A 15,781-nucleotide genomic window follows, 5' to 3' on the forward strand; every position below is an offset into this window, starting at 1 on the left:
GTATAAGAACTGCGTAGCGAGTTTTAGGTTTGACCACTCAAGGACACACCATTTGACCACACCATTCACTTCTAGTGAAACACTTGATTTACTTCTCCTTCAGGAATATAGCCCTGGTAATCATAAATGATCTCTCTCGGAACATAGGCTTCACAATCACCTCGCATTAAAACCATTCTCCAAAAAGATGATTTCGCTCACTATTTTTCTTTGTTACTGAAGCAATGGATGTCAGTTGCCTCCACTGCAATTTTAAGTTTTTCTCAAGCACACGCATACATAATTTCTAGTGTCACGCAGACTATTGCATGCTACTGCAATTGCTAACGCTCTACTAACCTGCAAGCAAAACATTACACGGATACACCAAAAACATTATTGAGAACAGATCTAACGAATATCTCATAATTAAACAGAGCGCCTTCTGTTGGTGGATGACATCAAGCGATATCACTTCGTATCTCAGGGTAAGACTACCATACCAGGTCTGGACGATGGTGAAGAAATGATGGTTACTGACGTAAGTACAAGCATTTTATATTCGTATTAACCATACTGTAATAGAATAATTAATTCCAATAACGTTTCTTTGAACTTTGCATGCTATTGAACTTAGAAAGTGACAGATATGTCTGTATTATTTTTAAATATACCATTGATATCTCATTGATAACCTTAGAATAAAAACAAAAGTTTTATTTTTATAGTAAACTGGTAATGAGTTTCAGCATAAACGAAAATATAAAAATATCTGGACTTTGCAAAAGCCCTTTAACAAAAATATGGAAAAACGAGACATAAAATAAATTTCAGTTCTGAAAAAAAAAAAAAAAAAAACATTTTTTACAACTCCAGAATAATAGACAATTTTTGACTTGAAAATGATCCGAATTGTTCAATTTGTGCACCGCACAAACATGGCCAAGGAAAGGTGGCCGCCAAATTTATCCAGGAACATTGCTGTAAATTCAAATTTTTCTTAGGAATGGTTCCCTAGCATAGAATCCCCTTTAATTAATAGAATCCTGCAAGTCACTGGTATATACCATTGACATCTGTCAAGATATGACCTGAGGCCGATTAGAGCTCTATGGAAACCGTTGCAAGAAGGATTGAGGCACTTTTCTGGCTATTTCCATGGGATGTGACACCGCTCTGACTCTAGCAGCGCACGAGTGTCCACGGCCACAGAAACAGCGATTTCATCAATAACTGCTGTTGCAATTGGGCAGCGTTCTCTGCAGGCAAAAAAAGCTCCTTTAAACGTTGAAATGCCCGAGTCCCAAATAAGTTGTTACTGTTGATAATTGCAGTATACTATGTTGGATTTTGCTTGTTACTGTGGTGGCACCCGCTTATTTTATATCTTTACTGATTGCATAAAACGCTAGGGCACTCTGGTGTTTTTTCATTATTTTTTTTTTTTTTTGTGTGTCCAAATTTAAAATCTGTGGGCGATTCATGGTTTGCTGCTTACAGTCGGAAAAAGTAATGCACTTTAATTATAACCACACTGTATATTGAAACTTAATTCGTTATGTCTTTCGCTCGCATTATTAACGTGATCCACTTTCTTCAATGATCCACTACATCCCTTCTTACCCATGTCTCTTTCATCCATATTTTCGAGAAAAGAGGAATAAGAATTTTTAGTTCTATCAAACAACTTTTATAAGATGTATTCTATTTTGGATCATCACGTAACTGGAATGGGCAGCAGCTAAGTTGACTTATTAGTATAAAATTAATATTTACAATTTAATAAATTATTTCATAAAATTGAATTTAAATGCACATTTCAACTTAAATTTTCGTAATAAAATAAAATTGGATTATGTATATTAAAGAAAACTGTTCTATTCTGATTGATAAAATCATTTCAATTTTAATCTGCCGAAGTCTCTCTTTAACATTTTATTCATACATCATTAGTCTTGTTGCAAAACTACAGCCATCGATGACACCGGACATATTGAATTATATGAGCTGAAAAACCAGGAATAACTCACGGAATAAAACTACCCCCTCCGCCTGGCCCAAGACCTGTTAACTATAACCTACTTCGACTATTATAGTGAAAAAAAAGTTAAACGTTGAGAAACGAATGATCAGTGGTGAAATCATTATAATGCTACAGTGATTGTCATGGGCAACTCCGAATACTGATTGTAAAAGGACTTCTCCAGCTCCTTGTGCAGTTCGTGATTCTACAGAGATCAAGTTCCTTGTACTGGCAGTTCTATCTTCGGTAGGCCTTGGACTGGACTTGGACGCCTTAACCTAGACTTGAACATCTCAACCTGAACCTTGAATTGTTTCCTATATGTTTGTTGTTGTTGTAGAGTTTTAGGAAATTCATCGACTAAGACTATATTGCTCCGTGTATATTGTCTGTATTTACAGACAACATACACGGAGCAAATTGTGTGTGTTAGTGTTCTGTGGTCGATTTTCAGTTTGCTGGACACTCAGCAAACTCAGGTTTCACTCCCGGAAACCTGAGTTTCCGGGAGTGAAAACCATGCTACCCTCGCCTGACACTTGACTAACTCAGCCACGTTGTGAAAACGCCCATAATTCCTCTAATCATCGACAGGACTCGAACTCAGGTATTTTCTATCCGATGCAGGGAGGACGGTGATTCTACCAACTGTGGCACTCACGAGGCCCTATATATATGCGTGTTCTTCTTTTCTACTTATTATTGTCTCGTGTGTAACACAGTTGGTAGAATCGCCGTCCTCCCTGCACCGGGTGGAAAAGACCTGACTCATCGATGACGGGAGGAATTTTATATGGCTTCAATACTGGAGATGATTCATGGTTTGCTGCCTACAATCGGCCAACGTAATGCACTTTAATTCTAACTGCCTTGTATATTGAAACTTAATTCGTTATGTCTTTCGCATTTTTCACAATATGGCTTGGGCCTTTTTCACAATATGGCTGAGTTAGTCGGTCTCAGATGAGGACAGCATGGTTTTTTATCCCGGAAACTCGGGTTTTTCTTCCAGTACACAGAAAATCAACCACCTCAGAACATACACAATTTACAGACAGTATACATGAAACAACATGGCCTTAGTCGCTGATGCTCCCAAAGCCCTATTACAACAACTTATTATTGTTATTATTTGCTCTTTTTTTTTTGTCTTTTTAAGGTCCTTTCACCCTGAAATTAAACAGTGCAGAGGGAAGTGGTTTAATTATCTAAATTTGTCTGTGTTGACAAAGTTTTGGCAGGTAGCGCTTCATACAATTAATATAATAAATAATATAATGCTACAGTGGAGATTTAAGGTTACTGTATAGTTGGCTTTAAGAGTAGCAGTCTTATCTTGTTACTGTCACAGATTTAAGTACTCTTTATAATACCATCCACAGTGTTGAATTTGTGAATCCAGATGAGTGAAGGAGAGGAGAGGGAAGTGGGAAATTTCTTCCAAACTTCTCAAGCGTGGCACTGAAAAAGGTCAGAGATGGATGTTTATCTCATTATACATTAAACATGTGTTCCTTTAACGCCAGCAAAATAACTGAAAATTCATGGATACAGGAATGCTGCCTGACGCTGTGGAAGAATATTGGAGATATTGGAGATGAAAAGAATGCTCATTCATGACAATTGGGATGTCTATAAATTGCTTGCATTATTTTGTCGGTGGGCATGTTTTGGTGAATGAAAAATCTGAATTTTCGTGGGGGAAGGAGAACTGTGAAACCTCCACAGATTGACAGTTTTTAGTTTCAATTAAAAAATGAAAATATAGCTGTCTAGGGTAAAATATTTATCCCTTAAATCTAACGTAATAAATGTATTTTAATCTGTACTTTGAATATTGAAATGTGTACTAAAATATTCGCTTGACTTTTTCCTTCTACAGACTGGCTTTGATGTGCTGGGTTTCACAGACGAAGAGAAAGAAAGTATCTATAAGATCACCGCATCAGTTATGCACCTTGGAGAACTGAAGTTCAAGCAAAGGCAACGAGAAGAACAAGCTGAGGCTGATGGCACAGAAGAAGGTGAACGTGTGGCCCACTTGTTAGGATTAAATGCTGCGGACATGTACAAAAATCTGCTGAAGCCCAAGATCAAAGTAGGCAACGAATTAGTAACCCAAGGAAGAAACAAAGACCAGGTGAGTTCCTGTAACTTCTCTTTAATGTAGAAGATAATTTAATTATAATTAATGTAGAAGATTAATCTAATTAATGTAGAAGATTAATCTGATCAAGGGACTTTTTCTTGCAGGTCGTATATTCCGTAGGTGCTCTATCCAAGGCAATGTATGACAGATTATTTAAATGGCTGGTAAAGAGAGTGAACGAAACCCTTGACACGCAACAGAAACGACAGCACTTCATTGGTGTGCTAGATATTGCTGGGTTTGAAATCTTCGATGTGAGTAAAGGCTATATATGCGTGCATTTTGTTCGATCACATTATGAATTATTGCTTAAAAGAACAACTTAAGAATCAATTTTAAAGTCATATATGCAAACTATTTCTAAAGGAATAATAATTCTATGGAATTATACCAAACTTCTATACCTTGCACTCCCTTAATATATTTCATAAATTTTATGTTCCACCCACTTACAATATTTTATAAACTTCACGCCCCAGAACAGGTGTAAATAAATAGATTTTACATAATTTAGCTACGAGCATACATACTAATTTTATAAATTAGTATGTACTTCAATAGATTTAATTTCAAATATTGAAATATTTAGCGTATTTGAATATTGAAATACGCTTTATGAATCAGTGGGATGGTTTGTTCATATTTTGTTCAAAAAAGTTTTTTCGTAAAAACAACACCAAAACATCAGTACACGGGGAACGTCCCCAACACTTTGGGAACCTCTGAAAATTATTATTCAGAGGTTCCCGAAGAGAGGTTCTCGAGCTGTTGACTCGCTGGCCACTAGCTAGTGACTAAGGAACCAACAGCCCTTTAATTATTCAGTTTTAACCCTTGTAGGGCGTTTGCGCTAGGAGGATTATTATGAGAAAATTTATATTTGCACTGTCTCAGGGGAAAAATGTGTTAAAAACATTCTACTAGTAAACATGATTACTAAAATAATTTTTACTTTAGTATGCGCTTTCATCACTGTGTAAATTAAGATATTAACTTTTACAATTTATAATAAAAGAAGTAAGAATGCAAAGAAGAAAGAATGCAAATCGAGAAAAGTATAATTTAGCTAACGAGAGAAATGATCACTGTTTTGTGCATTAAGATAAATCTGTATTATCTAAGCAACGCGAATTTAAAACATACGTTTCGTGATATGATCTTTTATCACTTCTTCAGTGTCTGTTAAAACAGCGAAAGATATCCTTAAAATTAATGCGTCCTTATAACCGATTAAACTTTTATTTTTAATTTTTATAATTTAATATTAAGAATTTAAGGAATAAATTGTACTCATTATTTTTTTTTCAACGGATTGCTCTATTAATTATCATAGATTAAAGTACCAAAATTAAAAAGGAACTTTTTCAGCTATCTGAATTCATTTACGAAACTCACTAAAAGTTTAAGAAAATTTTCTTAACCCACTAAGAGTTAATTCACTAATTCATTCAATAAACAAAAAAACACTTAACTTTCAGAACGTAGTTTATATTGCACAACATGCCACTAAAAAACAGCTGGAAAATTTATTTTGAATTCATCAGAGATACAAAACGGGGCTTCATAATAATATGAGAATTTATATTTAAAGAATATTATTCGTGTTTTGCTGCAGAAAATATGCTAGACCAGTGCTCCTTAACCTTTCTTCTCCCAACCATGTTCCTTACCTCCTTGAGTTCTCAAGGTTGCCTTACGAATCCTTTATGAGTTTACATAACTGATGCTATTAAGTTGAGCGTCCTCGCCCTGCCTAAACCAGATAACCCCTCCTCCAAGGTGGTAAGAGCACCCCTGGTTAAGAACCACTGTGCTAGAGACCATTGTTTAGTAAAATTAATTTAGTTTAATTTTCACTTATGAGTAATTCAAACTTTCTAATCATTCGAGGTGTGGCGATAAAGTTTCCGGACTGGTGCATCCTGAAATCTCTTTTCTTTGAGAGCAGTTTTCTCCATGGGAAAGAGGAATGAGTCCTCTGGTGTTAGATCGGGAGATTAGGGCGGATGGTTGATCTGTACAATGCTATGTTTCAAATGTCTTCACAAGTGCGGAATTGGCGGAGATATTGTCATGCAACAAGAACCAGCTGCCTTTCTCTCGAAATTGCGGCTTCACCCAAGAAATGTGCTTCAATAGTCCTTGAAGCACCGGTAAGTAGAAAGCAGCATTAACTCTCTCCCTTTCAGGTAGAAATTCATTGTGAATCCATCCTGTTTGTCAAAAAATATGAATTCACTTACGAAATTTACGTTGTCAGAGCATCGTGTCATGGACATGGACTTCTGTAAACGAAACATTTTGGGCCTTGGTGATGATTTTGAAGTCCACTGCATACTGTGATGCTTCGTCTCTGTACCGGAAACGCCAGTGACACCTGAAACATCATTTCCTGTGGCAATACAGTCTAGGAAATTAGGATTGTCTTGACAAATCTGAATGAAGTCCTCGCATGATGACACTCTTCGTTGCTTCTTCTGTTCATCCGTGAGGCTGTGCGGCATAAATTTTGAACACCTTCCTTTTCCCATCTTGAAGAATTTGAAAAATCGTCCCCTTATTCGTATCCAAGTCATCAGCCGCCATTCTGAGTCAAACGGCGATCTCTCACAGTTTCCCGAACTTTTGAAGCTGTCCTCATTTCGAGAGGTTGACGGACGCCAACTTCTTGCGTCATCGCGAACATCCTCACGTCCGACTTTGAACCGCTTATACCATTCAAACACACTGGTATGACAACGTTTCTTCATCATTTAAGATTTCATATTTCTGTTGCAGATTTTCCCAGTTTAAAGAAAATTTTGATATTCGTTCGTCGCTCAATTGTAATATAGTGATACAAAATGTTAACGCTACTAACAAAGTTGGTTGTTACTTGAGACCTGTTCAGCCTACTGACCAGTTTCTCTTCCACTATCTGTTGGAGGACGTTGGAACTACAACATAGCACTTCCGTTTATTTTCAAACTAGTCAAACATGACCGCAACAGCACTAGTCCGGGAACTTTATTGCCACACCTCGTGTAGTGCTATTTATTGAGAGTTTTTAATTATAATTACTTTTCGTTGATTTTATCTGTAAATCTAAATTTCCACCATTCTATTATTTTTGCATTTCAATATGTTTTTATGTTTTATTTGAAATTTTGGTAGCCGAAATAAAAACTTTTCAAAGGTCAGCATTGAACATTTAAGAGTATCTAAGTTCAAGAATGCCTTACTTTCTTGCTAAATTCGGTATTAACATCGACCAATATTTCATGCGGAATAAAATTTTAAATTTAGTTTAAAATTATGATAATATTTATTTTTTTAAATTTATTTTCTCCTGAATGTGAACAGAATTTTCAGAAGAGTAAGGGACTGAATGTGGTAAAACAATTTAATGATTTGAAAAACCGCTTTATTTCAAACAAAATTTTTTTAGTTTGCGGAATTACAATGGCGCTCAAAAGCTATCGAGTCAAATAAACCAATACAATTTTTTTCACATCCCTTATTGAGACATTAGTTTTAATGCCTTAATAATGTACAAAGGCTTAATTTCGATATTAAAACAGTTATGCAAATGATGAGCAACCAAAACTGACTTCCTTATAATATATAGAAATTGTAATATATTATAGAAAGAAATAGTAATTTAGAATTATAAATAGACCTAACGAGGGGTACAAATTCCATGGATAGCAGTACAGGATTGAAATCGATTCCTCAAGTTGATAATGAGGCTATTAATTAGTGACAAAGGTAGAAATTCTTTTTCTGAAGAAAGAAGTGGCACAAGTTATGAAGTTCTGGTAGGAGGTCCTGTAACTAGCAACTCTCCTGTCTAGAGCATTTCAGGCATGCCCTATGACTGACCGGCTACCGTTTTATATGAATTTCTCTCTCTCTCTCTCTCTCTCTCTCTCTCTCAAGGATCAAAGTTCTCATCTCGATACCGTATACCCACGAGAATGGAAATCTGGATGGTCATTAACACATAACTAATATTTCTTAATTGATGTTAGCGGGAATAGTTCATTCCCACAGGAATCGAATTCATTCTGTTTGCGAAATGAATTGATGAAACGCATCTAGAACATATCGAAGTCTATTTCGACTCATCAGTGAAGAGCGCCATACTCAACTGCTACTGGTTTAGTCGAAGTGCTGTCAAGTAGTCCCAGGAGCTACGGTGCCAATTCTACCAATTCGGATGGGGTCTTTTATGTATAGCGGTCTAAGGAACACATGCGTCTGGTAGTCATGCATAAAGACCCCTTCTCATGAAGCTTTCTGTAGATATTATGCTTAGTACAAGCCCTCCTGTAAATCCTTCTGGTTCTACATGACGCCTTAAAGCAGACTATTCTGCTATCACAGTAAGCACTGTATATTTAAATATATTAATATATTTAATCTATTTAAATAAATATATTTTTTATTTAAATCAATCTAAATTGAAATCACGTATCTATTTAGCTGTTGATGGGACAAATAACAGCTTCAAATTGACATTATTAGGATATGTTTAGCAGCATTCCATCGGTTCAAACTCTTACCATAATCTGCAGTCCAACAAGTTCAAACTAGAACTCCCGGAAGACCATTCCGGGACATGATCGTGGATGATATTCCCATTTACCAGGGTTTATTTATTTGCAGAAATAATTTCGACGAATTCAACTAGTAACAGTCTAAATGATCTCTGTCCGTTCTTGAATGACCTGATATAGATTAGCTCTATTCTCTGGATGTCATCGAATCTTTTAATGGCACGGCAGAAAAATTGCTATGCAAAGGTGCAGCAATTGAAAAAAATGTTAGATGGAACCTAAATGCACTTCTTTATGTAGTATAATGACGTTCCATTTTATTTTTCACATCACTCCATGTTAGCCTGTATAAAGAGCACTATTAAATATTTTGGCAAGCATCACACGAAGGGGTGATGCAATTAGGGGTTTACGTTATTTAGATATTTCATCGCTCAAACTTTTCAACAGTCTTAAGGGTGATACTGTGTATATTCTAATAAGCATTTTACTTGAAAATGAATTTGCTAAGGTGAGTGCTAGTTTCTTGAGTCAATTGCAAGAAAAGTAATGGCAATTAGAGTACTTAGACTATGAAGGGAGCTGCTGACTTAAATCCTCTAAATAAAGAATAAAAGTTACGTAGTTCGAAGTTTTTATTTCAGCTACTTATATCTTAAACTGTTTTGAAGTATTTTCATTTTTCAAATATTTCCTCAATGCACTGGTTTCTAACTGAAACTAGTGCATTGATATTCCACGCAGTGTCTAAAGTATATTTAGAATGAGCCAAATCCATTAGCTTTCGTAATTAAAATACAGTTTTGGTATAAAAAAGCTTTAGTTTGCTCGGAGTTAAAAACCTGCCCTTTGTCCGTACATCCCCATTCCGCCTTTTCCACCCACTCACACTATCCACTGTAAAGCAGACCTTCTTAAGAAACCTATCATGACCCCATCGTTTCGCCCCACCTTTCCCCAAATGTTTAAATATGTTCAACCAACTCCTCCTTTCCGTTTTAATGAAATTACGAAATGTATGTTCAACCAGCTCCTCCTCCTTCCCGTTTTAAAGAAATTAAAAGATTTATGTTCAACCAGCTCCTCCTTCCCATTTTAAAGAAATTTATTCAACCAGCTCCTCCTTTCCGTTTTAGTGAAATTAAGAAATGTATGTTCAATCAGCTCCTCCTCCCCGGTTTAAAAAATTTAAAGTTATGTTCAACCATCTCCTCCTACCTATTTTAAAGATATTAAGAAACCTTTCCTCAACAAAGAATAACCAGCCCTTACACGTTCCCTTTCTCCCTCCCATCTTTAGCTTATTTTCCCTAATATATTTCACATCTTTAAAAATCATTTTAATATTAAAATCGAAATATTTAAATATAATAATTTAAAGTGCAATCCTAACCCAATCTTTAACTTACTTTCCTTGAAATGTTTCCCATCCTTTAAAAAAATCTTAAGCATTTTTAAATCGCGTATTTAAAATAACTTCCATCCCTTAACCCAACCAACAAAAGTCTTTCCTTCCTTAAAAGAATTTCCTGTAATAGCCATTTGAGAAATTAAGCTCCTTTCTTCAGATCTCATTATCCTGTGTAGAACACCCTCATATTGTGCTGTTATGTTTTACCTTATCCTTTTGTTCTTCCTCCTGTTTCTTGTAATTAGTTCAATAGCTTTGAGCAACTGTGCATCAACTTTACCAATGAGAAGCTCCAGCAGTTCTTCAATCATCATATGTTTGTATTGGAGCAAGAAGAATACAAGCGAGAAGGCATTGAATGGACGTTCATTGACTTCGGGCTGGACTTGCAAGCTTGTATCGATCTAATTGAGAAGGTAGGAGGCATAAAAGATTCGTAAATTTGTCGAAAGCACTGGTGGCTTGTGAGAATACACACTGCACAATTTCAAGGAACACTTGAGAAGGCAAACGCATCTATTTTATTCTGTAATGGTATATAAGCCAATAAAGGAAATATTGCTAAGCCCATTTAGTGTTCCTTTAAGTGGTGCGAGTGTGTGTTCATTACGTATTGTTTGGTGAAGCAAACAACTTGTAAATGCCAATTAATGTATACTAAAACTATATGGGGCTATATGTGTAAAGCTGTGTTTATTAAGGCTACACTAAATCGCTGCTTCTTATTTTTCCTCCTTTGCCTTTGTCCTAACCCTAAATACACACTGTCGCTTCCCTATATAGTTCAATGGCTTTGAGCAGCTGTGCATCAACTTTACCAATGAGAAACTACAACAATTCTTCAATCACCACATGTTTGTATTGGAACAAGAAGAGTACAAGAGAGAAGGCATTGAATGGACTTTCATTGACTTTGGTCTGGACTTGCAAGCCTGCATTGAACTCATCGAGAAGGTAATGCTGAAATGGCGATGTCGATTGAATGCTACTGACACTTTGCTAATTAAGTGTGTTTTTAATTGTTTGTGTACATATTTTACCACATACGATGCATGCTCGCTGCCTTTTGCACTTAGATGTATCACTGTAAATAACCTGTGTGTGTGTGTGTTATGAATCTATAATTTATGACTTTTATGAGAAATGTTACAATATTATTTGAGTTATATTCAGTGTTAGTTTAGTATTAACAAGTATGGTGCAAGGAACACACTGGGTTTTTTACTGCACCTGCCAAAAAAGAAGAAGAAATCACACATTTGACTTCCTTCGTATCTATCCAGCTGAGCTTTGAATTTCCTCAAGCTATTCCACTCAAGGAGGTAATGTATTGCAATAATTTCTAGCTAAAAGAAAACTTCCTGCAATATAGTCTAAACGTACGTCTCTCCCCATAATTTTAATTTATGGTCCCCTAGTTCTGTAAACATAACGGCAAACATTTTAATCGTTCCTTCATCCATTTTATTTACACCTCTCAGACCCTTATACACCCTAGTCAAATCTCGGAGATATCTTCCAAGTTCTGCAGCTCTCATATTCGAAGTTTTCCCTCGCCCTGTCGCCCTTTTGTAGATCTTCCCATCTTTCAAGAGGCTCAATATCTTTTTTAGGCGCGGTCTCCATATCTGGACATCCCTATTTCTTACGGTAGCCAAATCTGAAGAATAACCTTTAATCACAACCCTCTGCTTTCCGCTTTGCCAACCCTTCTGCAATCCATCTAAGAATTTTCCCTGTGATTCCAACACAATTCAACTTATATAGCAACCTCTCATGCGGAACTGAGTCAAATGTTTTGCTAAAATCTAAGTAATCGATGTCGAAATTATTTCCTATATCCAGCTCATGAGTGACTCTGTAAAAATAGCTAACCAAGTTGGTTAAACATGATGTTCCCTATACAAAATCATGCTATGTTTCCTTCAGAATTCCATTTCTATTAAATGATCCTGTAATTCTCTTTATCATTGCCTCTACGATTGTACTTCATTGCCACTAAAGTCAGCCTGACCGGTCGGTAGTTACCCACTTTACCACCTTTATGTATTGACGACATAGTCATTAAAGTCTGTTATTTAAGCCAATGCTAGTTGGGACTCTAATCAGAAATGGCAACTTGCAATATTAAAGCTTCTACAATATTTGAATGTGATTAAAAGTGCTTCGGCTCAAGATATTTCAAATTAAACACTTTCAAAGTCCGTGTGAAGATTGCTGCCAACTGCAACAAGTTATACTTGAGTGGTGCTACATGGGACTAAGCATTTTAAATAAATTAAAATAATTGTAAAATTACAAAATTTAAAAATATCAGCCTAAATTAACAAGTATGAGCCGGTACTTGCTGGGGAAAGTAATGGCGATCCATAATGCGTTGACCTTTTTTCAATAAATCCAGCAAAGCTAGCAATGGTTGTCAGATGGTGCGTGGGTTTTCAACAGTCCAATGTTTATTGCAATGGAACTGTTCCCACATCTGGGCAGGTACCCTAAAACCTCTCTCAGTTTCTAGATTCCAGTCAAAAGGGGATAGTCAGGTTAATTAATGACCCGTCTCTTACAAAGTCTCTTCACTCTGTTTCAGACGTTCTATTTCTTCTGCAGGCCTACCTTTTCTACAGATACATTCATGGGCACTGTGCTTCTGAATTGGCTTCTGTAATTCCCTCTCTCTTTTTCAAACCAGTCCCAACACATGCTGCAACCAGTCGGCATCCATTTACTGTTGTACTTCGATGTCACAAAACTATATATTCTTCTTCCTCATTTACGAGGGGTGATCATTTAATTCGCGGATTTCTCCTCAAAATACTCTCTCTTGAACTTTACACACTTTCGCAACCGTCGTACCGACGCCTTAAAGGCTTCTTTCAAGCCATTTTCAAAAGATCACTAAATGCTTCCTTTGTGGCTCTGCGAGCATAATTGTGTCGGACTCGAAACGCTTGCCTTTCAGATCTTTCTTCAGACGTGGAAACATGAAGAAGTCACTTGGGGCTAAGTCCGGTGAATAAAGGGGATGTGGCAGAACCTCGGCACCTATGGCAGTGATCACTGGCCGCTCAATATGACGTATGGGGCCTGGCATTGTCTTGATGGAAAAACCACTTCACACCGGAAAATTCAGTCACACCGAAATATGGCCGTCCTACCAAGACATTACCATACGCCTCATTCATCTCTTTAACTGTTTCTGATGCATCTAAGCCCCGTCTGGTGCTTAAATCACATATCACTGTTCAATCTGTATGTCCGACATGATACTTGCTTCAAAACGATCGCGGCTAAAAAAACTCTTCACGCAACACAAGCTAGACAAGTACTGGCATGCACACAGAGTCTGCTCAGTAGCGATCAGGGATAACGCTTCTATCAGCAGTTATGAAAATTCGCGCGGGAAACATAAAATCTTTGCACCAGTTCGCGAATTAAATGATCACCCCTTCGTATTTCTTAATTTCCGTTTTCTAGATTAACTCCCTTCACACGTATTTCCTGAAAATTACAATGTATAGAAATTCATGTCTAATGTCAACAACTTTCAACCCCCGCACGTATTGATTACTTCAGGTTCCAATACCTTTCGTGTTTGTGGTTTTCATAAAAAAAAAGAAAGTCGTAGCTTCTCATTATACAAGGAACGATCGGAAGATTCACGCAAATTAGTCAAAAAATGGAACATACTGAGTAGCATGGAGATATTCAACTGCATCAGAAATAGTCTCCTCAGCGGTATGCAACTATTGTTGTTGTCATCAGCGAATAAGGCCATATTGCTACGTATATTTTGTCTGAAAATTGCATGCGTTCTGGACGAAAAACCCGAGTTTTGGGGAGAAGAAACCATCTGAGACCGACTAACTCAGCCACGTGAAAAAGGCCATAAAAATTCCTTCCGTCATTAACAGGACTCAAACTCGGGTCTTTTCCACCCGGCGTAGGGAGGACGGCGATCCTACCAACTGTGCTACGCACGAGGGCGGTATGCAGAAATGATGCATGCTGTTGAGGAGATTATCAAGAAGGTGGCAACGATACCCACTCATCTAGAAGAGCACTTCTAGGTTCCTGAGGAAATTATGGAAGTGGTTGGTGGATGGAAATATATCTCTCAAAAAACATCTCAACTATGCTGTATAGGATCGAGATCGGCGATCCCGCTGGCCATACCACATATAATGCTTATTCATCTCCAAATAGAAATCAACCAATCTGGCATGATGTATTTGGCCATTATCATCCTATCATATCTGCATAAGATCTCACTTAAGATTTATGTCTCAATACTTCAGTCGTAATGCTTCCTGAAAGTACGTATGGATTGGCATCTGACCAAATATGACGTTATTGGAAATGTTGGCTTCTATAATATTATTGAAGATATGCGAAACTTCCTCACGATGAATGTATGCTTAGAATTACTCTGGACTCATCGGTTAACAAAGCATACCACTATAGGTATTGGATTTATGCAACACACTGTCTACACCAATTCAAGGTCCTCTTCTGTGACCCAAAGTCAGAAAAACACAGCATCAGTCGTCTTGCATAGGCACCACCTTAATATGGTATGGTAAGGGTAAATAAAGAGGCTCCTGTGGGAAAGTACGAATACAGTCGAGATAATATTGTCAACCTGAATTGTCCTTTCACAGTTAGTGACCTCGATCTATCTTCAACTGGCCTTCTGGTACCAGTTTATACCTCATAACCTTCTCCGAAGTCTGTCGACAAATGCGTGGTCAATATGAAGCATTTGGCTATACTACTATCAGTCCTTCCAGTGGCTCTCCAGTTCAAACATTTAAGCATTAAAAGTTCACGTCATTGATTCACCGAACAAGGAATATGCTCACTTTCCTATCGGCTCTTTTACAACGTGCAATTTCTAGATAGGCTACTTTCACCATGAAATCGGACCACGTTAATTTTTATGTGGTATGTATAATCAGCGCCATCTTTTGCTGTGCAATGATCCATTATTTGAATGTTTACAATATATGATGGCTGTTCAAAAAGTAATGGCAAAACATGCACTCATGAGCAGGAATCTTGCAGGGTTACGTATAAAAGAAGACAGAATGGGAAAAGTTGTTTCATAAAATAAGTGAAAATACAACATCAGCCCCTTGAATAAAAACTGAAATTGTACTTGGAAAATATGGAAAAGAACTTCTCCATTTTTTGCAGGAAGCATGCGAGCATGGTAACACCTGGTTTTCCTCATCCAATATATTCAAGCAAGAACGGAAGAATGTGAAAGTGATGCTGATAATTACTACGACTGGATATCATTATATTGTTCAACGAGTCAACATTGCAAATGAAGAACGCTGCTATCAGCGAGTCATTGATACATAGTGGAGTACCTTGAAATTATTTCACTTCAATCAAGAAGGATGAGAATAAAATGTCCTCTACCATCACGTGCAGTAACTGTCATGAGAACTAATTAATTATTGAATTACAAAAGGCAGATGACTGAACATAAGACCACAACCTATTCAAAGGCCTTTAAGCTTACCCCATCAAATTCCTTAGGAACATCAAAAGCATCTGCATGAATTTTTAGGGAATTTTCCATGAAAAAATATTCCATATGTGGTGGCTTAATCAAGGAACTTCTAGAGATTTGATAGTCACAGAATCCATATCATGATAATTAATGATATGGAGGT

The 15,781-nt window shown here is 36.8% G+C and overlaps 1 protein-coding gene across 9 annotated transcripts in view; it reads left to right on the forward strand.

The window, feature by feature from the left end:
- The window catches only part of LOC150076647 (myosin heavy chain, muscle-like), a 138,992-nt gene that overhangs the window by 54,396 nt on the left and 68,815 nt on the right, over nt 1–15,781 (forward strand). For 6 of the 9 annotated variants that reach the window (XM_090386356.1, XM_090386354.1, XM_090386351.1 and 3 more), the window contains exons 11-13: nt 3,885–4,142; nt 4,256–4,405; nt 10,884–11,054. In XM_090386356.1, coding sequence (XP_090242482.1) covers nt 3,885–4,142; nt 4,256–4,405; nt 10,884–11,054 — 579 coding nt within the window. Of the gene's footprint in view, nt 1–416; nt 521–3,884; nt 4,143–4,255; nt 4,406–10,345; nt 10,517–10,883; nt 11,055–15,781 lie in introns of all 9 variants that reach the window. The other 3 variants (XM_090386358.1, XM_090386350.1, XM_090386357.1) reach the window with 2 other exon arrangements.

Source organism: Mastigoproctus giganteus, chromosome 12, assembly GCF_048544385.1.
Source record: "Mastigoproctus giganteus isolate SK-2022 chromosome 12, ASM4854438v1, whole genome shotgun sequence".
Lineage (NCBI taxonomy): Eukaryota > Metazoa > Arthropoda > Arachnida > Uropygi > Thelyphonidae > Mastigoproctus > Mastigoproctus giganteus.